At 35.6% G+C, this 25,050-nt stretch overlaps 2 protein-coding genes across 10 annotated transcripts in view; one reads left to right on the plus strand and one right to left on the minus strand.

The window, feature by feature from the left end:
- The window catches only part of LOC147843211 (uncharacterized), a 501,869-nt gene that overhangs the window by 281,293 nt on the left and 195,526 nt on the right, over positions 1-25,050 (plus strand). The window lies entirely within an intron of this gene.
- Positions 1-25,050, minus strand: part of unm_hu7910 (un-named hu7910) — a 77,611-nt gene that overhangs the window by 24,296 nt on the left and 28,265 nt on the right. For 4 of the 9 annotated variants that reach the window (XR_015496286.1, XR_015496287.1, XM_087261929.1 and 1 more), the window contains 2 exons: positions 13,453-13,509; positions 8,001-8,183 (listed from right to left, as the gene is read on the minus strand). Coding sequence is in view for 7 of the 9 variants with exons in the window: in XM_087261929.1 (XP_087118055.1) it covers positions 8,001-8,183; positions 13,453-13,509 (240 nt within the window). In the remaining 2 variants the exon portion in view is untranslated. Of the gene's footprint in view, positions 1-8,000; positions 8,184-13,452; positions 13,510-14,283; positions 20,179-25,050 lie in introns of those variants that run through there. The other 5 variants (XM_087261923.1, XM_087261924.1, XM_087261925.1 and 2 more) reach the window with 2 other exon arrangements.

Here is a 25,050-nt window from a genome sequence, read left to right on the forward strand (position 1 = left end):
CCCACTTGCATATGTGGGAAAAGAGAGAGAGAGAGAGAAGAAAAAAGAATATATATATATATATACATACATACACATATACGTATATATACATACACATATACATATACATATATATACATATATATATATACATACATACATACATACATACATACACATACATGTATACAATATATACACATACATGGAAAATACATACATACATATAAACACATACATCAATGTATAATGACGATCTGTAAAGCATCTATAGAAAAACTCATTTAATCATTCATTTTCTTATCGGCTTAGTCCCCTCATTAATCCGGGGTCGCCACAGCGGAACGAACCGCCAACCAGCTACTTTCTACGCAGCGGATACCCATCCAGCCGCAACCCATTTCTGGGAAACTATAGAAAAACTGTTTTACAAAAAAGAAGAGAAATCTAATTCACCATTCAAACCTGGAAATCTGGTTGCTTTTAATGTATATATCCAAAAAGTCTCTCTCTGTTTTAATCTTTTTATCCTGTCTCCTCCTCTTGTAGAATTATAAATATGTTCAATGCCAACTATTTTTAATGAACTTGGATTGCCATGACCTTGATTTTTATAATGTAGAGCCATAGGATATTGTGGATTACAAGTACGTATCGCATATTTATGCTCCGCTAATCTCAACTTTAGTTTTCTCTTAGTCATTCCTACATAAAAACAACCACAAGGACATTCCAGTCGATAAACAACAAAAGTAGTATTGCAATTGATAAATGAATTGATCTTAAATTCACGGCCCGAAGAAGGATCTCTAAACATGTTCGTCTTGAGCATGTTTTCACAATGGTTGCAATTACCACATCTGTAGTTCCCTGTTGTTTGATTTAACCATGTGTTAGTTTTCTTAGAGGAAAGATGGCTTCTCACAAGTTTATCTTGGATAGTTGGAGCTTTTCGAAAGACTACAGAGGGGGATACAGGTAAAATTTCCCTAAGATGGGGGTCACTCATCAAAATATTCCAATTATTTTTTATAATTCTCTTTATTGTATTTGCCTCAGTACTGTATTGTGTCACGAAATAAACAGAACTTTCTGACTGGTTTAATCTGGGTCTTTTTATTAACAATTCATCTCTGTTGCTATCTTTTGCTTTATTATAAGATTTATAAATTACTCTATTTTTATAACCCCGTTGTTTGAATCTGTGAACCATGTCTTGTGATTTGATCTCAAAATCTTCTTCTTTGTCGCAAATTCTTTTCAATCTCTGAAATTGTCCAAAAGGAATATTTTCGATCAGCCATGGAGGATGGAAACTATCTGCTCTCAGGATTGTATTTCTATCTGTTTCTTTTCTAAAAATGGTGGTATGTAATTTTCCTGTAGTGTCTTTAAAAATGTTTAAGTCCAAAAAATGTATTTGAGTGAATGAAAAATCCAAGCTGAATCTCAGATTTGCGTTAGTATTATTTAAAAAAGCATGAAATTGCCTCAAATCTGCCTCCAATCCAGACCATATCAGAATAACATCATCTATATATCTACCCCACCACACAATGCTACTCAAATAAGGATTTGATTCAGAATATACAAATCTCTCTTCCCATAATCCCAAAAATAGATTTGCATAATTTGGGGCAAAACAAGCTCCCATAGCTGTTCCCTTTATCTGTTTATAAAGTTGATCTTGAAACAAGAAAACATTATTCTTCAATGTCCATTCAGCCAACTGTACAATAAAACATGTTGGTGGTTTTTTTGGCGATGGTCTCTTTTCTAGATAGTATAACAATGCTTCTAGACCTTCTCTATGATCTATATTTGTATATAATGATTCAACATCCATAGTTGCCAGTATACAGGTTTTATCACATTGCATATTTTTAATCGTATTTAATACTTGAGTCGTGTCCTGAATGTAAGAGGGCAGATCTTTAACAATAGGTTTTATAAAATAGTCCACAAATTTTGAGGCAGGTTCTGTGATCGATTCATTCCCACTAATTATAGGTCGGCCGGGTGGATTTTCTAAATTCTTATGTATTTTAGGCAGCATATAGAAAGTAGGGATTCTAGGTTCTTTTGACCACAAAAACTCAAACTCATTCTGTGTAATCCATTCTTCGGTTTTAGCAAAAGTCAGTATTTCCATCAGTTCCGTTTTTATCTTTTCTGCCGGATCAAATTTCAAAGGTTGATAATACTCACAGTTCTGTAGTTGTCGTAAGGCTTCTTTGATATAATCATCTCTGCCCCATACCACAACGGCACCACCTTTGTCCGCTCTTTTAATAATAAGATTGTCATTAGTTGATAACCAGTCCAAAGCGTTAACCTCGTCTTTTGAAAGATTAAAATGTTTTTTCTTTTTTGAGGCAAAAATATTATCCATTTCATAGGAGACTTTCTTGTAGAACGAGTTCAACGTCGGGTTGGAGACACATGGAATAAACGTAGATTTGGGCTTAAAGATTGTCTTTTTTTCTTCATAGGTGCGCGCTTCTGCCGTAGAGGTGTGATACCAAACCTTTAATTGTAGATTACGATGAAATTTAAACAAGTCCACTTTGGTCTGAAATTCGTTCGCTGTATTTACCGGGGAGTATGTTAAGCCTTTTGATAGAACTGATGTACAACTTGTCGATAGGGATATATTGGAGATATTTATCACCTCATCTCCTTTGTTCGGCTCCGTGTGTATCTGCCCTGGATCTGGGATCTTGGTCGATCTCTTTCTCCCTCGTCTCGTTTTTCGCTTGCCGGTTTTCCAAACCTTTGGTATGTTCTTGATTTGTTTCCTAAAAAATCTCTTCTAGGTGACTTCTCCAATGTCGACTGATCATCATCACTACTTGGTAGATTAAAGGACACAGATCTCCTTCTCTGATAATGGTTTCTTTCATTTCTCTGAGGCCACAAATACACCTTATTCTCTTTATAATCTGATTCATCTCTTCCAAATTTCAGCAATTTATCCTGTTTAAGTTTTTTCGAGAGTGCCTCCAAATCCACTCTCAATTTCTCCTCAAACTGTAGATATTCTTGTTCTTTTATTGCAATTTCTTCTTTAATTCTTGTAATTTGGTTTTGGGATTCAATCTTCTGTTTTTTCGCTTCTTCAATCAATAATAGAATCAAATCAAGGGAGCATTTGTTTAAAATTGCTTCCCATTTTTGTTTAAAGTCAGTGTCTTCATATCCAAACGAAGGAAATTTTTTAATCCTTAATCCTCTGGGAATCATATTCTCCCTCCAATAATCAGATAACGTCACCATATGTAGATGTAGTTTGAGTTCTTTCTCCGACTGTTTTTTAAGATCATTATACATTTTTTTGAAGTCTAAATGTTGTGCTACTGACTCTGAATTCAACAAGGTGTCCGCCACAATGATCTTCTCACCTTCCTCTTTGGAATAGGAAAAATATCCAGATGCCATGTTCTCAAAGTAGTCAAATACTTCCCCGATTACGTCTCAAGACGGAGCAGCTTTTAGATGGAACGATCCCTCTGCGTCCTTGTATACTTCAGAAAAAACAAAACAAAAAGCGCTCTGGGGTAAGTTCAAATGTAAGGTCGGTGCTCTTTGGGTAAGGGATTCATCAAATCTGCAACAAGAATCAGTCCAAGGCACTCGAGTAAAGTGAAAAAATTAAAAAGCCTTTATTCACATGGCTAGATCTCTAAAAACCAACGCGTTTCGGCAGAAGTCTGCCTTCATCAGGGTAACAGTGATCAGGTGCGTCTAGAGTCTCTTTTGAGTACTACGGTCACATGACTCATTTAAACATCTCAAATGGCACTCAAATAATTTAACAAGCAAACTCTACTACCATCATAAATTCGGCATAGATACACAAACACCCACTTGCATATGTGGGAAAAGAGAGAGAGAGAGAGAAGAAAAAAGAATATATATATATATATACATACATACACATATACGTATATATACATACACATATACATATACATACATATATATATATACATACATACATACATACATACATACACATACATGTATACAATATATACACATACATGGAAAATACATACATACATATAAACACATACATCAATGTATAATGACGATCTGTAAAGTATTTGACTACTTTGAGAACATGGCATCTGGATATTTTTCCTATTCCAAAGAGGAAGGTGAGAAGATCATTGTGGCGGACACCTTGTTGAATTCAGAGTCAGTAGCACAACATTTAGACTTCAAAAAAATGTATAATGATCTTAAAAAACAGTCGGAGAAAGAACTCAAACTACATCTACATATGGTGACGTTATCTGATTATTGGAGGGAGAATATGATTCCCAGAGGATTAAGGATTAAAAAATTTCCTTCGTTTGGATATGAAGACACTGACTTTAAACAAAAATGGGAAGCAATTTTAAACAAATGCTCCCTTGATTTGATTCTATTATTGATTGAAGAAGCGAAAAAACAGAAGATTGAAACCCAAAACCAAATTACAAGAATTAAAGAAGAAATTGCAATAAAAGAACAAGAATATCTACAGTTTGAGGAGAAATTGAGAGTGGATTTGGAGGCACTCTCGAAAAAACTTAAACAGGATAAATTGCTGAAATTTGGAAGAGATGAATCAGATTATAAAGAGAATAAGGTGTATTTGTGGCCTCAGAGAAATGAAAGAAACCATTATCAGAGAAGGAGATCTGTGTCCTTTAATCTACCAAGTAGTGATGATGATCAGTCGACATTGGAGAAGTCACCTAGAAGAGATTTTTTAGGAAACAAATCAAGAACATACCAAAGGTTTGGAAAACCGGCAAGCGAAAAACGAGACGAGGGAGAAAGAGATCGACCAAGATCCCAGATCCAGGGCAGATACACACGGAGCCGAACAAAGGAGATGAGGTGATAAATATCTCCAATATATCCCTATCGACAAGTTGTACATCAGTTCTATCAAAAGGCTTAACAAACTCCCCGGTAAATACAGCGAACGAATTTCAGACCAAAGTGGACTTGTTTAAATTTCATCGTAATCTACAATTAAAGGTTTGGTATCACACCTCTACGGCAGAAGCGCGCACCTATGAAGAAAAAAAGACAATCTTTAAGCCCAAATCTACGTTTATTCCATGTGTCTCCAACCCGACGTTGAACTCGTTCTACAAGAAAGTCTCCTATGAAATGGATAATATTTTTGCCTCAAAAAAGAAAAAACATTTTAATCTTTCAAAAGACGAGGTTAACGCTTTGGACTGGTTATCAACTAATGACAATCTTATTATTAAAAGAGCGGACAAAGGTGGTGCCGTTGTGGTATGGGGCAGAGATGATTATATCAAAGAAGCCTTACGACAACTACAGAACTGTGAGTATTATCAACCTTTGAAATTTGATCCGGCAGAAAAGATAAAAACGGAACTGATGGAAATACTGACTTTTGCTAAAACCGAAGAATGGATTACACAGAATGAGTTTGAGTTTTTGTGGTCAAAAGAACCTAGAATCCCTACTTTCTATATGCTGCCTAAAATACATAAGAATTTAGAAAATCCACCCGGCCGACCTATAATTAGTGGGAATGAATCGATCACAGAACCTGCCTCAAAATTTGTGGACTATTTTATAAAACCTATTGTTAAAGATCTGCCCTCTTACATTCAGGACACGACTCAAGTATTAAATACGATTAAAAATATGCAATGTGATAAAACCTGTATACTGGCAACTATGGATGTTGAATCATTATATACAAATATAGATCATAGAGAAGGTCTAGAAGCATTGTTATACTATCTAGAAAAGAGACCATCGCCAAAAAAACCACCAACATGTTTTATTGTACAGTTGGCTGAATGGACATTGAAGAATAATGTTTTCTTGTTTCAAGATCAACTTTATAAACAGATAAAGGGAACAGCTATGGGAGCTTGTTTTGCCCCAAATTATGCAAATCTATTTTTGGGATTATGGGAAGAGAGATTTGTATATTCTGAATCAAATCCTTATTTGAGTAGCATTGTGTGGTGGGGTAGATATATAGATGATGTTATTCTGATATGGTCTGGATTGGAGGCAGATTTGAGGCAATTTCATGCTTTTTTAAATAATACTAACGCAAATCTGAGATTCAGCTTGGATTTTTCATTCACTCAAATACATTTTTTGGACTTAAACATTTTTAAAGACACTACAGGAAAATTACATACCACCATTTTTAGAAAAGAAACAGATAGAAATACAATCCTGAGAGCAGATAGTTTCCATCCTCCATGGCTGATCGAAAATATTCCTTTTGGACAATTTCAGAGATTGAAAAGAATTTGCGACAAAGAAGAAGATTTTGAGATCAAATCACAAGACATGGTTCACAGATTCAAACAACGGGGTTATAAAAATAGAGTAATTTATAAATCTTATAATAAAGCAAAAGATAGCAACAGAGATGAATTGTTAATAAAAAGACCCAGATTAAACCAGTCAGAAAGTTCTGTTTATTTCGTGACACAATACAGTACTGAGGCAAATACAATAAAGAGAATTATAAAAAATAATTGGAATATTTTGATGAGTGACCCCCATCTTAGGGAAATTTTACCTGTATCCCCCTCTGTAGTCTTTCGAAAAGCTCCAACTATCCAAGATAAACTTGTGAGAAGCCATCTTTCCTCTAAGAAAACTAACACATGGTTAAATCAAACAACAGGGAACTACAGATGTGGTAATTGCAACCATTGTGAAAACATGCTCAAGACGAACATGTTTAGAGATCCTTCTTCGGGCCGTGAATTTAAGATCAATTCATTTATCAATTGCAATACTACTTTTGTTGTTTATCGACTGGAATGTCCTTGTGGTTGTTTTTATGTAGGAATGACTAAGAGAAAACTAAAGTTGAGATTAGCGGAGCATAAATATGCGATACGTACTTGTAATCCACAATATCCTATGGCTCTACATTATAAAAATCAAGGTCATGGCAATCCAAGTTCATTAAAAATAGTTGGCATTGAACATATTTATAATTCTACAAGAGGAGGAGACAGGATAAAAAGATTAAAACAGAGAGAGACTTTTTGGATATATACATTAAAAGCAACCAGATTTCCAGGTTTGAATGGTGAATTAGATTTCTCTTCTTTTTTGTAAAACAGTTTTTCTATAGTTTCCCAGAAATGGGTTGCGGCTGGATGGGTATCCGCTGCGTAGAAAGTAGCTGGTTGGCGGTTCGTTCCGCTGTGGCGACCCCGGATTAATGAGGGGACTAAGCCGATAAGAAAATGAATGATTAAATGAGTTTTTCTATAGATGCTTTACAGATCGTCATTATACATTGATGTATGTGTTTATATGTATGTATGTATTTTCCATGTATGTGTATATATTGTATACATGTATGTGTATGTATGTATGTATGTATGTATGTATATATATATATGTATATATATGTATATGTATATGTGTATGTATATATACGTATATGTGTATGTATGTATATATATATATATATTCTTTTTTCTTCTCTCTCTCTCTCTCTTTTCCCACATATGCAAGTGGGTGTTTGTGTATCTATGCCGAATTTATGATGGTAGTAGAGTTTGCTTGTTAAATTATTTGAGTGCCATTTGAGATGTTTAAATGAGTCATGTGACCGTAGTACTCAAAAGAGACTCTAGACGCACCTGATCACTGTTACCCTGATGAAGGCAGACTTCTGCCGAAACGCGTTGGTTTTTAGAGATCTAGCCATGTGAATAAAGGCTTTTTAATTTTTTCACTTTACTCGAGTGCCTTGGACTGATTCTTGTTGCAGATATGGTGTATCCAAAGTTTTAGTTGATGTAACAGTTAAATTTGCATAAAGCACAGAATATAAAGATCATATGTCCATTTAGTAGAGACAAATTAATTTGGCCAAATGTAAATGGAACTGTTTTTCACAAATCAGTTTCGATCAGAGGAAACACATGAAGTGACCAGGTGTAAACAGGCCTTAATTGAAAAGAATGAAAAAGCAAAACAAGGAACTGTACCTTCTTTTTCTGATTTGGATTGTTCTGCTGGCTCTTCTGTTAATTCTGTTTTCTCTGGAGTAGATTCTGGAGTTGGGGCTGATTTATGCACAGGCTCTGGTGGAACTGTTCCTGCAGGCCTTGATTCCTCTATTGAGGGTTCAGCACTTGATGTAACCACATGTGGAGTGTGTGGTGTGGAGTCTTTACAGGATATACAGAGAAGACCAAAATTAGACCGTTTATAAACACTTGATTATTATTGGGGGTTTTTTCAGAAGTAATATAATCTTCAGCATTGAAAGTTTGAAGAAATTTTTGTTGTGGTTTAAACATACTAATAGAAATGTTTTGCAAAATGACAAATGCACTTCAATAAAAAACTGTTAATTCATGACAAGGGCAGTGATCAAAATTAGAGAACAGCAATGACTGTAGTACAAAGTGATTACAACTGAATATTGTTGTACAGGCCCTTACTATGAATGCTGCCACAGGATATCATTTGTCTCTCACTGGACACCACTAATCTCTCACAGGACATCACTAATCTCTCACAGGATATCATTGGTCTCTCACAGGACATCACTAATCTCACTAGTCTCCCACAGGACATCTCTCCCACTGTGGTCTTATCTTGATCCACTCATCTTTCAGTCGCCTCCAAAATCCATTGCCTGGAGTGGTTTTCTTGAGTTTTCTTCAACAAGGTATGTGTACACTCCAAAAAAAAAGTATGACAAAAAAAATCAAGACAGGCAACGCCGTGGCGCAGTGGGTAGCACGTTCGCCTCACAGCAAGAAGGTCGCTGGTTTGATCCTCAGCTGGGTCAGTTGGCATTTCTTTGGGAAGTTTGCATGTTCTCCCCATGTTTGGTTGGTGCTCCTGGTTTCCCCCACAAGTCCAAAGACAGTACAGGTGAATTGGGCATGCTAAAATTGACCGTAATGTACAAGTAAGTGTGTGTGTGTGTGTGTGTGTGTGTGTGTGTGTGTGTGTGTGTGTGTGTGTGTGTGAATGAGTGTGTATAGATGTTTCCCAGTAATGGGTTGTGACTGGAAGGGCATCCACTGCATAAAAACATAAGCTGGATAAGTTGGTGGTTCATTTGGTTTTGGCGACCCCAGATTAATAAAGGGACTAAGCCGACAAGAAAATTAATGAATGAATGAAAATTAAGACAAGAATTTTTTTATGTTGTTGGTCCGTGTACTATGCGTTCATTTGATGATTCTTTTCATTCTGGAAAACAAAACACCAGAAAAATAGTCCACACAAAACAAAAGCTCATCTGTTATCCTGTTTTTAACTCAAAACAGAGGATTAAAACAAACACAAAACAAAAACAAACTAAGGAGGCATTTATTAGTTTATTCGTTTGATCAAGAAAGAAACATAAAAAAAAACATTTTTCAACATGTGGGCGTGCACGAAATGGAGACGGCTAATTGGTCAACTGCTATAAGGCTGTAAGATTTAAATCAAGCTTATCAACTCATACATAAAACAGGTACATATACACGGATAAATTACTTGTATTTACACCTATACTATTGGATGTTCAAAAAAATATATAAAACTTGCGTATATACATAAACTTGATACATGCATACACCCACATACACAATCACATATACTGTACATGTAGATATTTGCATATGCGCCCAAAAACTTGTGCATATGAATATAAACTTGATGCGTGCATAAACACCCAAATAACACTCATGTAAACATACAAAATAAAATTCACAAACATATATGCAATTAGTTGTGAACATCCAAGTGATTGCATGTGTATGTGCATAGTCTTCGTAAAAGTCATTTGAGTTTAAATAGATGAGATCACTATTTATCATAATAATTAATAAGTAATAATAATTAATCGTGATATAGAAATAATCAGATTAATAGAGGAATTAAATCTGTTGAATAATGAAAATAGATTATGCTAAATATAAAAAGATAATGCTAGGAATGCTCCAGCAAATTATAAAAATTTTATATGCAATTAAATTATTGGAAAGCAATGGGTTTAATAAAGAAAACGCTGATAAATAGTTTCTTTTCATCACATTGGTCAAGCTAACCTCCATGGACCAGCTATATATATCAGATCCTCTGGACACTGCTTCTTTTATGTTTAATAACTATATTTTATGGTGCCTGGCATCCAGCGTTTTTTGGTGCATTAGCCTGTTTATTGGTGATAGGCTAACCCACTTAAAAAGTGCATTCCTGCCCCCTACTGTACATAAGTGTGTATCGTAACCCGTGATGAATAGTGACATCTATAAAGTAGCAAACATCAAAAACTAATATTAAATGAATATTTTACTCTAAAAAATTACTTATAAAACCTTATATTAATTAAACCCATTGCTTTCTAATGATTTAATTGCATATTAAACCTTTATAGTGTGGAGCATTCTAGGCATTATCCTCTATTAATTGGATTACTTCTATATCATGAGCCAATTCATTTTTATTTATATGATAAATAATGATCTCATCCATTTAAACTCAAATGACTTTTGAGAAGTCTATGCACATGCACATATGAAATCACTTGCATGTTCACAACTAAATGTATGCTTGTGAAATTATGCACACATCGAGTTTATATGTATATGTGAGAGTTTTTTGGGTGCATATGCATAAATCTATTTGTTTATGTGATTGTGTATGTGGATGTATGCATGCATCAAGTTTATGTATATACACAAGTTTCATATATTGTTTTGAACATCCAACACTATAGGTGTATATGCAAGTAATTTATAGGTGTATATGTACCTGTTTTATGTATGAGTTGATAAGCGAAGTTTGATTTAAATCCTACAGCCTTATCGGTATTGACCAATCGGCAGAAAAAGGGGCGTCTCCGTCTTGTGCACACCCACACGTTGAAATCTTGTTTTCTTGGTGTTCGTTTTTGAATCAAACGAATAAACTAATAAATGCCTCGTTATTTAGTTTTTGTTTTGTGCTTGTTTTAATAATTCGTTTTAAGTTATAAACACTAAAACAGATGAGCTTTTTTTGTGTGTGTGCCAACAGAATAAACAGAAAAACGAAATATTGACTTTTTCTGGTGTTTCGTTTTCCATAATTAAAGGAATAATCAAATGAACGGATGGTACACAAATCGTTGTTTTAACTTATTTTAATAAGTTAATCAGTTTTTAACTGAACCTTTAAGGTAATACAAAGTTTAACTTAATATTTTTAATCAGTTTAATTAAATGTAAGTTGAGACAACTAAAAAAGTTAATTTGATTCAACTGAAAATTAAGGCAGCAAGAATTTTTTTTACAGTGTAGGGATGCACAAAAATATTGGCTGAAAATCACATTTTTGGATTTTGTCCACCTTCAACTGTGTTCAGTGCACTGGTTTCCCCAAGCCATAGCATTATAGCCCTTAAGATATTCAATGTACTCACATATCTACTGTATGCATGCAAAGCACATATTACAGGAAAAGTAAAGTCCACGCTAACAGGACATTTCTATTTACAGTATTATACTTGATTATACTGTATATTTACTATCGTACACTATTGTGCTTTCATGGAAACCCTGATATAATGACACATCTCAATTTGTTCAGTCAAATATTCTTCACTGTCAATAAAATATAGTTATTTTATTAGCTTGTTTTATTTTTTAAATCAGTGTAATTTAAATTATTAGGTTTCAGCCAAGAATTTAAATTTCAGTACATTCCTATACTTAAGATAATTTTAGATCAATACTGCCTATGCACTAATTCAATTTTCAGCTTTAAGGAACTGCTTTACCCATCTTGCTGTCTGATAGCGCTCATTGTTCTGCATTTAATGTCTGATTGGGCAGTAAAAACAGGGAAGATGTTCATGAGCTTCTAATTAACATTTCTTTGCCATGTATCTCTCAATTAATGTCACTTTTCTCCTCCACCTTTCACTTCCTACACGCTTTGGATTCAGTCTTTCCTCAGATATATAACAAACAATGCACGTAACTAAGCATCAATCCAAGTGAATCGTGGACCAGTTTTCAGTCCACACAACATTTTCCCATTGTATTACCACTATTTTTAGGGAATAAAATGTATGGATATTCTGTGTGTAACTCTGAAATGCATCAAATGACATCAACAAAATGAAAATGGTTACTTCTGTAATGCCTAGCATCTACAGACATCAGAGAACTTATGAACCCTTTAATTTTTGGATCATCTAATAAATATGTAAATGTGCCAATGAAATACTTACTGCAAACAGACTATTAGAAAGAGATAAGAATCATTTACACAAACTGAAAGTTCATCTAGTAAGCATCAACACATTATTTTTAAATATAAAATATTTAATTAAAAATTACAGTCTAGAATATGAATTTATCTTATATGATAGATGAACATACATGACATTTGTTGGATTTGTAGTTTTTTTAACAAGAATCATCCACAAGGTGGTGCTGTAATTTGATTTTTTTTATTCCCCTTTGCGCTAATAACTTTGAAACCACAATTCCTTCAGTTGATCATATGCCTATTTCGCATACTCAGTATGATTTCAAGTTCAAAAACAACCCATTACACAACATGACCATGACAAAATAATGTTTGTTTTAATTGTTTCAGAGATGTGGGCATACATCTGTGGGGGTGGCCCTAGGTGAATAATTGCCCTGTATCTTAAAAAATGCAATTCCAAATTATGGACACATTTAATATCTTTATTTTTTTCAGCCCTTTTAACAGAGATTATGATTGTGGGTTAAATAGGACTGTGTACATGGTTCAGTATCAAAATCTTGATTTGATGATGGGGAGTTGTGTCTTCTCCAGCCCATCTCAAAGATTCTCAATAGTGTTAAGGTTTGGATTGCTGGATACTCCCTGGCTCCGAGGCTCAAGAACGCTCTCAACTATAACATTAGACATGCAGAATCTTTTACATTGTTTAAATCATCCTTGGAAACACATTACTTTACACTTGCTTATTCACAAGGTGTGCATTTTTGTGTTTTATGATTTGGATATTGAATAATTTATCTATTTTGAAAGTTTTACTTTCATTTTTATACAAAACAATATTGTTATTTTTATGCAAAAACAAAACTGTTTGTAAATGTTTTTGTGTGAAATTGATTTGAGAATTAAGTTTTAAAAAGCGCTAAAATTCATTATTATTATTATTATTATTATTGTCCTTGACTCGTAATAAAAATGCTTAAAATCATACTTGATGAGTCACAGGTTTCCTGTGAGGATGGTTTTATGGGTAAGGTAATGACATCATATAAGCGGCTTTTACTTTTGTTTTTTTTATTGCATTTTAAAATGCAGTACAAGAAGAGTCCTTAAAAACTATATATACAAGTGTGTGTTTGTGTGTGTGTGTGTACTTCGACACATAAAAACCCTCACAAACACATAGAGAGAGCAAGATGTGGCAGCTGGATATTGTAAAACTAGTTTCCTTACCTTTTTCTTCTAAGGGCTTATCTCTTGATGCCACCAAAACGGGCTTCCCCGTCAGACCTATATGAAAGTGGAGTAAAATCAGACACCATCCTAGCATCCTTTTTTTTGTATTATTAAAAATAATACCCATAATAAAAAACAGGTTTAATAACTTTTAAAATGGTTTCCACAATGGATGGTCACAGTGTCACACACACTACACTTAAGGCCAGTGGATATCAAATCCAGTCACAGGACAGAAGTTGGGGTAGGGGGAATAGGGCTTTGTGCTTGGTGATGCAATTAAATTTATTCAAAACTAAATTAATTAATTAATTAACTAAAAGTTTATTTAAATAAGTTAGCAGAATTACCATAGTTTATTCATAATCTACATAAGATAAAAGTAGAATAGCAACATAAATTAAACAAATTCAAAAATGACGAAAAAAAATTATATTGTGCTGCATTTTTTGCGCTGTCAATACGCGTGTTTTTATAGGTCTATTGGTGTTTGTGTGACATAATGCATAATGTTTGTATAGTCACCAGTTGTAGTCACTGGTATTGTTATTTTGGGGGTTGCAAATTGAACATTTGGAGAAACCCCTTCTTAGGTATATGTAACATACTACCGGTTCATATTGGAACCACTGATTATTGATTTCACAATTCTGTCTACGTGTGAAATAGTATAACATAAAAGAACAAAAAAACTGGCAGAAGAAAGTCAGGGCCTTATCATTCATCCATGTACACACACACACGCGCGCACACACGCGCACACACGTGCACACACGTGCACACACGTGCACACACACGCACACACACACACAAATAAACCAGACCATGTATTAGCCAGAAGAAGTATAATTGTAAATAATGAAGAAGTCCACATTTCCTTGATACTTTCTTAAAATATTTAACCACACAGGTTAGTTTCCGTGAACATACCCGTTTAAAAATTTCAATTCATAAATTAAAAGTGGTTTGTCATTTATTTGTTCAAGTAATTCTTCCTACTCCAGTTAAATACTGTAATAAATATCACATGCTGATTACCCTTCAAAAAACATCACTCTAATCAAAGCATTGCTGCTCAGACTTTTCTGAGCAATGACAATTACTTCAGTGTATTTGCTACAAGATAAATAATGCACACAATGTAAAGAAACTACACACTTCAACTTAAACGTGACATTCTCATTAACATTCAATAAAACGTTCAATATTTCATTCAATAAATGGATATCCACCAAAACGATTCTACAAATAATCTCAAGATCTCAGTATATGTCACAAAATACACAAACACAAATATAAAATACAATCAAAATACAATTTGCCAGAGTTTTGAGAGAGAAAGGCATCACCAGCTGTTGTAATAAAATCAGATGTTTTAAAGCTTATCCTCATTGCAGCTGCACAGAACATTTCTTTCTAATTTAATTTCTTTAATAACTGGCTCAGAAAAAGAGGAACTGAAACAATAATCAACACTGATGTGTTCTGCATTTAGACTGACAAATAGTGTGCTCTTCAAATATGACCTTTCAGACTGTCTGCACCGTATGACCACTGTTTGAAGATCAGTTAGTTCAGTGTATAATGCTGACTGCCATAGAAATGCAAGTGAGACTTCAACAAGTATTAATAGCACCTGACTGTGTGAAAAACATCCAAACAGTTTTTTTTTTTTTTTGCCCGTTACAAAGTCTTTGGTGACATTACTAAGGCAAGAGAAACAACATATTCAAGTACATACAACATTAAAAGAGTTCACTTATCGGTTCATTTAAAAATGCACAGGGTTAAATGGATTTTCAGCCAAAAATTACAATTCTGTCATTCACTCATACTTTGTTTATTGCAGAGAGTTTCTTTCTTCTGTTCACACAAAAGTGTTCAGCAATATACAGTTGAAGTCAGAATTATTAGCCCCTGTTTATTTTTTCCCCAATTTCTGTTTAACGGAGAGAAGATTTTTTTAAGCACATTTCTAAACATAATAGTTTTAATAACTCATTTCTAATTACTGATTTATTTTATCTTTGCCATGATGACAGTAAAATTTTTTTTTACTAGATATTTTTCAAGACACTTCTATAAAGCTAAAAGTGACATTTAAAGGCTTAACTAGGTTAATTAGGTTAACTAGGCAGGTTAGGGGAATTAGCCAAGTTATCTTATGATGGTTTGTTCTGTAGACTATCGAAAAAAGTTAGCTTAAAGGGGCTAATAATTTTGTCTCTAAAATGGTTTTAAAAAATTTAAAACTGCTTTTATACTAGCCAAAATCAAACAAATAAGACTTTCTCCAGAAGAAAAATATTAACAGACATACTGTGAACATGTCTTTGTTCTATTAAACATAATTTGGGAAATTTTTAAAAAAGAAAAAAAATGAAAAAGGAGGGCTAATAATTCTGACTTCAACTGAATATATATTTGTATGGAAGTTAATGGATAGTGGTTTGCAATATTTATTTATTTATTTTTTAAATGTCTTGCTTTTTAGTTTCAACCAAAGAAATAAACTCATAAAAGTTGAGCGTGATTAAACAGTGAGGATTTTTTTTTTGGATGAACTATGACTTTAATATCCCACAGTTCTTACTGTATGAGAAAATAGTAAGTGAACATGAATTAAGGCACATCTAATAAAATAGAGGAACAAAAACACAAAATATATGGTGACTTAGATTTAATTGCAATTTTCAAACTCCTATTAACAGATTTAAGGTTACTGATCAGATCCAAGTTGGCTATGGTCATATGTAAATGTCTTTTATTTAGTTAGTTATTGTGAATTTGCATTTTTCTATTTACCTATAGCTTCTCTATATTGTGCAGCTTGACTACATTAATGCTTTCATTCAATATGGTCACCAGTTTGTTGAGCAAAACAAAGAATTGCACTTATGCTAATGAGAAAACACTGTAGAACTTAAGAGACATTGTGTTAAACGAGACCTATAATGCAAAAATCACTTTTATAAGGGTTGTAAACACAGCTGTGTTGCAATAGTCTATGAATATGACCAGCTTCTAATGGTAAGAATGTGTTAAGTTTAGTTTTTATAATCATACTTCATTAAAATTCTGCAGAAGTCTGCAGAAACACTTTGATTGAACTTGTTATAAAAGGTGGAAAACACCACCCATTAGCAATGACCTCTCCCTCATTAGCATAAGAAGTTAGTCTTGTTTTTGAATATACCACTATGCATATACAAATAGGCATTTGTATTCCTGCCTTCTTTTGCAAAAGAATACAATCTTATTTGAATTTAAAGCTACAGTCACCAAAATTGGCACAATTAGGATCAAAGCCTAAAAGGGGCCATTACAAATGTTTATAAAACAATATTTGTGGGATATTTTGAGCTGAAACTTCACATATACACACTCTAGGGACATCAGAGACTTATTTTATGCCTTGTAAAAAGGGAAATGGTAGGCCCTCTTTAACTGAAACAATTGCATTAATTACTTAATTAAAAATATTGCTTGATGCTCAATCCAACATCATTATTCATTGTAAAAGAGAGAAAAAAAGACTTGACTGAACATCTTCAGACTCATTTTCTCTTTTTACTACACCCCTACAATAAAAGATGTTAATAACAATAACACAACCAGTCTCACTGAACAAAAAAATATATAGTTTTGCAGCATTTAAAAAAGTGAAAAATCCATTGAAATTAATACTTAATTGTGTATGGTAAAAATAAAGCATATCTATTGTTCTACAAGTCTTTGACATCTTTTCTCCAAATGTTTCGTACTGCACAAAGATATTCCAGATAAATGAGTGCAATGTTGGTTACTTCATTTATCTTTTTCCCTTTTTTCAATTTACATTTTTTAAGAAATACTACAAGACTACAAAATAGAGAAGTTAACCTCTAAAGTTGATTTAAATTCATAAGCAAACTATTTATGATTTCATATTGTGCAAGTAAATGCTCAGTGTGTGATGAATTTGAGCATTTCTAACAAACTGAAAAACACATATTACTTTCTGAAAGAAGTAAAGGCAGATAAGGGAAATAAAAATACACTAGGATGGTCCAAATGTCCACAATAGGCCGGACCCCCACCACCAAAAAAGATAATAAAAATTGAACACCTAATTCTATAACTTAGTTTTTTCGCATTAGAGCAGGTACAGCCATATTGGCTTGAGTATTCCTTGATCGTTCACTTACACTGATATTAAGCTATAAAAACAGCTTGTCATGCTGATTAATGTAACAAACTGTTATTTTCAAGTACTTTGAAGGATTACTACAATTTATTATTAGTCATTTCCCCCATTTACTGTAGATGAATGAATCAGAAGTCCCAAAATAAATGCAGCAAAGAGCTTACTTCCGCATTGCAGAATAACATGACTAAACTAAGTAAAAGTATCAAACACAAATTTATATACTTTTCTGAATGCATTTCAGTTCAGGATGAAACTATATTTGGATCAGAGAATTTATGTATATTTGAATAAAACCCATTAGACGACTGATTCACAGTCACATTCCCAACGCAGGAAATTTTGTTGTTACCTTTCTTCACTCAACTGCAAAGCTGTTATAACGGTGTCTGAAACATAACAGCACTCGTTCAAAAAAAGAAACCTGTTACTGTTTTGAACAGCTTAAACCATCACAGCACTGAAATAGTAAGTAGCATAAATACCCTTAGCTATTTACTTCCCAATGCTGTTGTTCCTTCTGAATACTTTTTATTTCCAGTCAAATCTCCCACGTTAGTGTTATTTCTTAACTTTTTTGCTTGAAGATTTAAGTAAACCTCGAGTTGATGTTTTCTCCTCCTTGGCACTTTTTTCATCAGCTGATTCCTTTTCATTTTCTGATTCATCTTTTTGTACATTCGATTTTTTTTCCTTCACATCTTTCTCTGCTTTTCCTTTTGATGCCCTCTTTTCTTCTCTTTCTTTCTCTTTCTGTGGTTTTCTCTTTTCTGCTTTTTCTTTCTCAACTTGTTTCTTTTCTTTAGTCAGTCTTTCCATTTCTGCCCTTTCCTTTTCTGCTTTTTTCTTAGCTAGTCTCTCTTTTTCTGCCTTTACTTTCTCATTTTTTTCTTTTTCCGCTTTTTCTTTAGCCAGTCTTTCTTTTTCTTTGGCTAGTCTTTCCTTTTCTGCCTTTTCTCTCTCAAGTCTTTCCTTCTCTGCTTTTTCTTTGGCTAGTCTTTCCTTTTCTGCCTTTTCTTTCTCAGTTTTTTCTTTTTCCGCTTGTTCTTTAGCAAGTCGTTCCTTCTCTGCTTTTTCTTTGGCTTGTCTTTCCTTTTCTGCCTTTTCTTTCTCAAGTCTTTCCTTTTCTGCTTTTTCTTTGGCTAGTCTTTCCTTTTCTGCCTTTTCTTTCTCAAGTCTTTCCTTTTCTGCTTTTTCTTTGGCTAGTCTTTCCTTTTCTGCCTTTTCTTTCTCAATTTTTTCTTTTTCCGCTTGTTCTTTAGCTAGTCTTTCCTTTTCCGCTTTTTCTTTGGCTAGTCTTTCCTTTTCTGCCTTTTCTTTCTCAATTCTTTCCTTTTCTGCTTTTTCCCTAGCTAGTCTTTCCTTTTCTGCCTTTTCTTTCTCAATCCTTTCCTTCTCCGCCTTTTCTTTGGCTAGTCTGTCCTTCTCCAACTTTTCTTTGGCTAGTCTTTCCTTCTCTGCTTTTTCTTTGGCTAGTCTTTCCTTTTCCGCCTTTTCTTTGGCTAGTCTTTCCTTCTCTGCTTTTTCTTTAGCTAGTCTTTCTTTTTCTGCTTTTTCCTTAGCTACTCTTTCCTTTTCCGCCTTTTCTTTCTCAATTCTTTCCTTCTCTGCCTTTTCTTTGGCCAGTCTTTCCTTTTCTGCTTTGGCTACTCTTTCCTTTTCTGCCTTTTCTTTCTCAATTCTTTCCTTCTCTGCCTTTTCTTTGGCCAGTCTTTCTTTTTCTGCTTTTTCTTTAGCTAGTCTTTCCTTTTCCGCCTTTTCTTTGGCCAGTCTTTCCTTTTCTGCCTTTTCTTTCTCAAGTCTTTCCTTCTCTGCTTTTTCTTTAGCTAGTCTTTCTTTTTCTGCTTTTTCCTTGACTAGTCTTTCCTTTTCCGCCTTTTCCTTCTCAATTCTTTCCTTTTCCGCCTTTTCCTTCTCAATTCTTTCCTTTTCCACTTTTTCTTTGGCTAGTCTTTCCTTTTCTGCTTTTTCTTTTTCAATTCTTTCCTTTTCCGCTTTTTCTTTCGCCAGTCTTTCTTTTTCCGCCTTTTCTTTGGCCAATCTTTCCTTTTCTTTCTCTGCTTTTTCTTTCTCAATTCTTTCCTTTTCCGCTTTCTCTTTCGCCAGTCTTTCTTTTTCCGCCTTTTCTTTGGCCAGTCTTTCCTTTTCTGCCTTTTCTTTCTCTGCTTTTTCTTTCTCAAGTCTTTCCTTTTCGTTTTTTTCTTCGTCAAGTCTTTTCTTTTCTGCCTTTTCTTTTTCAGCTTTTTCTTTGGCCATTTTTTCTTGTTCCATTCGCTCCCTCTCTGCTTTCTCCTTTGCTAGCTTCTTGTCTTGTTCTCGTTGAAATCGTTCTTCCTTAAGTTTAGCTTCTGCTTCCTCTTTGGCTTTTTTAGCCGCAAGAGTAGCCTGTCTCTCCTCTTCCTCTTGAGCCAAAACACTACGGACTTCAGCAAGGGCTAGTTTTGCAATCTTTTTGGCTTCAATCTTCTCATGAATAATTCGCAGCTGCTCCTTGAGGGCAGTTTTCAACTTTCGCCCAATATCCCTTGTCGGATGTTCTGAGAAGGAGTAGGACAAAAGTCTCAGAAGGTTCATCATTCGGTTTCCATGCAAAGCTTGCATTTCAAACTATTTTAAGACTGTAATTTTAGGGGAGTAATATGGGGATGCACCATGTGTATAAGGCCAAAACTGTGTGAATATATTTATAAATTTTAATATGCTTTTAATAGAGCTGGGTGGTGAATCAAATGCATTTTCATGCACATTTTGTCAGTACTACACAGAGCCATAGTTTACTGAAACATCACTGATAAAGAAAAAAAAAAAAATCGAAATCGAAATTTGTTTAATCAGATATTGAAATAATCACTCTTTGATAAAAGCTGTTTGCATAATTTTTCAATAAACGTCTCAGAAACTGCCAAAACTCTTGTTCCCTGAAAGAGGGAATGGAGACATGTTAAAAACATTACGGGCAATCACAACATGACCAATCACTTTGGAGAGTAACAAATTGGCAAATGAATGCCTATGAACTGGCAAAGAATCTCTTTTCCAGTTGAGGCTGCTCATTGATCAGCTAATTATATAACAGCACCAGAAGAAGCTCCTGTGAGACTTATGCACTAAGTAGGCAATCGCACTAGCTTTCAGCAGGTCATTCTGCAACTGTGGCACCGAAACGCAATGCCTCCATTCCCTCCTAGCCCTAACCCAGGGGGAGCAAAACATATGAGCAGGGTGGTTAGCTGTTGGGGAAGACAAGGTCCAGCCTGTGAGGGGGACTTCACAGTGGCTGACTAAGCATATGACATCACCAAGTGGGGATGCACATAACAGGCCCCGATTGCCAAAATGCGGGTTGACCAAACAGGCAACCCAGACAATATAATGGGCCAAGCATCCAGATCCTCCTCCGAGTCAGATGTTGGGGGCCTCGAAGGAACTCCTTAAGGCTGATTTATACTTCTGTGTCAAACGCCGGCGTATGCTACGGCGCTGACGCATAGCCCTTCGCCGTGGACGTCACTGACGTGCACCTCTCAAAAAATGTAACTGCACGTCGCAACGACGCGTAGCGTAAGCTCTGTGATTGGTCGGCTTGGTAGCGCTGACGAGTCTAGGTGGGACCGAGAGCCGCGTGAATGGCGCGAGCGATTGTTTACAAGTGTGGAGTCACGTGAAGGAGCTCCGGATGGAAAGTTTTGTTTAGTGTTTACCTCATAGTTAAAGTTGTTGCACGTCCGCCGGTTCCTGCCTCAAAATGAGCGAGTTTAAGCCACTTGTACATCCCGGATGTGTTCAGGAAAAGCAAAAAAGCCGTGAAGAAACTCGACACAGAGAAACATTAACACCTCACTGCCCACTAGCGTTTCAGAAGTGTTAATGCAGACCAACAGAGACAGCGCGCAGAAGTATAAATGCACAGCCACCCGCGTTACCTGCGCCGTGGGTTACGCCGGTCACCTGACGCAGAAGTATAAATCAGGCTTTAGGGTTCACCAGATGTGAAACTTACTAGCAAAGGTGATTAAGTGCATGCATCTTGGGGTTAAGAAGAATGCTGCAGCCAGCATTTTCAACACAGAGCCTTGCTTACTTCTGACTGACTGGCCTTATCCAACAATCGGGAGGAAACCTGCTCCAGCCAAAGAGTTCTAAAATCTTGCAAATGTGCCAGCATGCAGCTCTACAGATGTCTGTTAAAAGGGACCAAGTGCTATATAAAATAATAATAATAAATTTTTTTTTTAAATAATCGCAGAACACGAACAGGACACAGCAAAGAAGTGGCAGCACTTGCAAGTTCCCTGCTAGGTTTTAAAATGGTGTTAAAATGAGTGGTTGGAACCTTGGGCACATAGCCGAGCCAGGGTCTCTAGGGTTGTAACGGTATGAATTTTTCACGGTATGATAATCGTCTAAAACAATACCACGGTTTGACGGTTTTGCGGTATACGGTATGTTACAAATGTTACAAAATAATAGAACAGTGAAGCAAATTTGACTTTTTCCAAATAATATATTTTTAGTTACTATAAACAACACCACTTACAATGAACAAATAAAAATAAGAAAATAATAAATAATGTGTCAAAGTCCAAATAAACATGGTGCAAATCCTCAGTAAAAAATAGATATAAATATTTACTATACTATAAATAGTTACATAACGAAACTAGATTCAATATGGAACATCCTTAGGTTTTATGTGCCAGCATGGATATGGTTGTCTATCGATATGGATTTGGATATGGTTGTCTGCAATGCAGACAAACAGCTGCATCTTCATTTGCGTCTTTTGAAAACATCAAGAGCAGCAGTTCGTCTTTGCTGTGTCACTGTTTTGTCATGTTTCTGTGCTGCTGTGCATGCAAAAGTACTTAGTATGAGAATTATTTCATAAAAAACTTTTTTTTTGCGTTTTATTTAGCCGCGCATAAATGTATGCCTATCTCTCATTCCGTGTTGTTCAAAAAGCTTGGTCCACAAACAAAAGCGAAACCTATGCTTATTGGTTGTGATATAGCGAGTTTGAACCAATCTGGGCATGGAGGAGGGATAATGCATCAATGTATCATTTCTGATTTGTCCGGAGACACAGTGACGAGCGTTTCTTTGTCAAATCAGCGTTGTCAAATGTTGATGACGTAACCGCACTGATTCCGGAGCCTCTGAAAGTCCGCGAATGTTATGTGATACAGCACTGGAAAGCTGAGATTCTCTTCTTTATGCCAATCTTTGAATTGTATGAATCGGATCAGCGGATCAAAAGTTATTAAACATTTAAGAGCAATACTAATTTTTAGCCGCGGGCGGCTGTCTCGGTCTTTAAGAGTTAAAACCGTTGATATACAATTGTTCATGGTATGATAATCGTGCACGTTCAAATCGTGGTAAACCGTCATACCGGTATATTGTTACAACCCTAAGGGTCTCCAGATAACATGAGTAACTGGCCCAAATTTCAGGCAAGATTTGTCGACTGAAAATGCCTCCAGGTCCCCGACTCGCTTAATAGAAGCCAGTGTGACCATCAAAGCTGTCCTAATCAAATAAACTCTTAAATATACTGAGTTTAGTGGTAAAAATGGATTTCTCTGCAGTCATGAGAAGACTACAGAGAAATCCCAAGTGGGCATGAGAGGTGGATGGGTACATTTTTAGCCGCCTCACAACTGAGGAATCAGTTTACCAGGTTATGCCTTCTAGGGTGCCACCACCTGGGGCAATATAGACTTTCAATGCAGAGTGACTCTGCTCCAGCTCTTCCTAAAGGAAGGAAAACACAACACTGGTCCGGGAGTGATCTTATGGAGTTTCTTGGGAGAAACACACCCTTCAACGAATAGATTCTGCTACTACAGGCTGTAGGCATACCTCTTTGAGGGTGATCTAGCCTGAGCAACAGTCTCAGTAGATCACCCAAGTTTTTCCACGTCTGTTTATGGTTTCAGATATCTGGGTGCTGATCCACCCCTGAGAAAGCGAGTCCATCCTTAGAAAAATGTGCCAGGGAGGGCCATCGCAAGGAGTGTGAGTTCTGAAACCCAGGTCTAGTTGAGCCGAAGTGCAGTCCTGTAATTACACTCTTCACTTGGGTGATAGCTTTAACACAGGGCCACCCCACAGTCAAGGAAGGTGAGAGTGGGGGCTCGAGAACCAAGTGGAGAAAAACACCCTCCTGTATGAACACTTTATTTACCACCGGGAAGAGAGGGACAGGAGACTTGCTTCATATCACACCCCTCTATTGGGTCCGGCTGCTGAGTTGGAGGACCACCTCCAAACCAACTACCAAATCTACATGGAAAAGCATAGTTATCATGTCCAGGGTCCCGGTCCTTGGTCCAGAGAGAGTGGCAGACTCACACTTCCCTCTGAACATGACAGCTCAACAAGTGCAAGACGTGATCTTAACTGAGCAACAGTCATGCCCTTGCAGTGACTCTTTGTGTGCATCCAGTAAAACACCCAGGAACGGGTGAATGCTTGGCTGAATGCTTTGTCACTCTACTGGATGCAGCCACTGAAACTCTAGGTCTCAGCTTTTTGCTATATACTCAACTGGTGTAGGACCTTCTCTGCCAATTCATAGGCATTCATTGGCCTATTTTTATTTTACTCTTCAGAGTGATTGGTCATCTGGCAAATCCCTGCAATGATTTTAACAATGTTGGAGTTCCCAACCTGAAAGGGAATTACGGCTAAAGCTGCACTTGAAAATCCCATATAACAAGGGTTGACTACAAAGTCAGTCGAGTGTTTAAAATAAATCCTTTTATGAGATGGTTCAATGGTTACTTGATTACATGATTATTTGTCACGCTGAATTAATGAAGCCCTTAAAATGAGTTTCCTATATCACTTTATGGGGTTTTGGAGTTTCTGTATGTGTCTTATGAAGAAGATTTAGTAATGATCACACAACTGTTTTGCCCTGACAAGATGTGCATGACAACTGCAGCTTTGCTAAAATCTCATTAGCACTTTAATTAAGATTAATCACACAGCCTTGGTATATGCTGTTACCAAAAACAAATTCCTTTCAGTGTGTACACAGACAAAACAAAAAAAATTAACAGGAAAAATGTTGATTCCTTAAAATTGCGTGCGCGCGCACACACACACACACACACATGTAGATATTACCCACTAGGGATGTCACAATACTTATAAAAATCTTGAACAAATTGATTGATTCAAATTGATTCAAGGTTCGATAGACATGGAAACTTCTTTCTTTTTTGGGCGTTCTCCCCATTTCTTATCTTGCGTTCTCCCCATTTCTTTAATTACTCTATGAACTGGCTCTTTGCATGTACTCACCGCCCACTTTATTAGGTACACCTTACTAGTACTGGGTCGGACCCCCATTTGCCTTCAGAACTGCCTTAAACCTTCGTACCATAGATTCAACAAGCAAC

Source organism: Danio rerio, chromosome 7 (assembly GCF_052040795.2).
Source record: "Danio rerio strain M-AB ecotype USA chromosome 7, GRCz13ab, whole genome shotgun sequence".
Classification (NCBI taxonomy): Eukaryota; Metazoa; Chordata; class Actinopteri; order Cypriniformes; family Danionidae; genus Danio; species Danio rerio.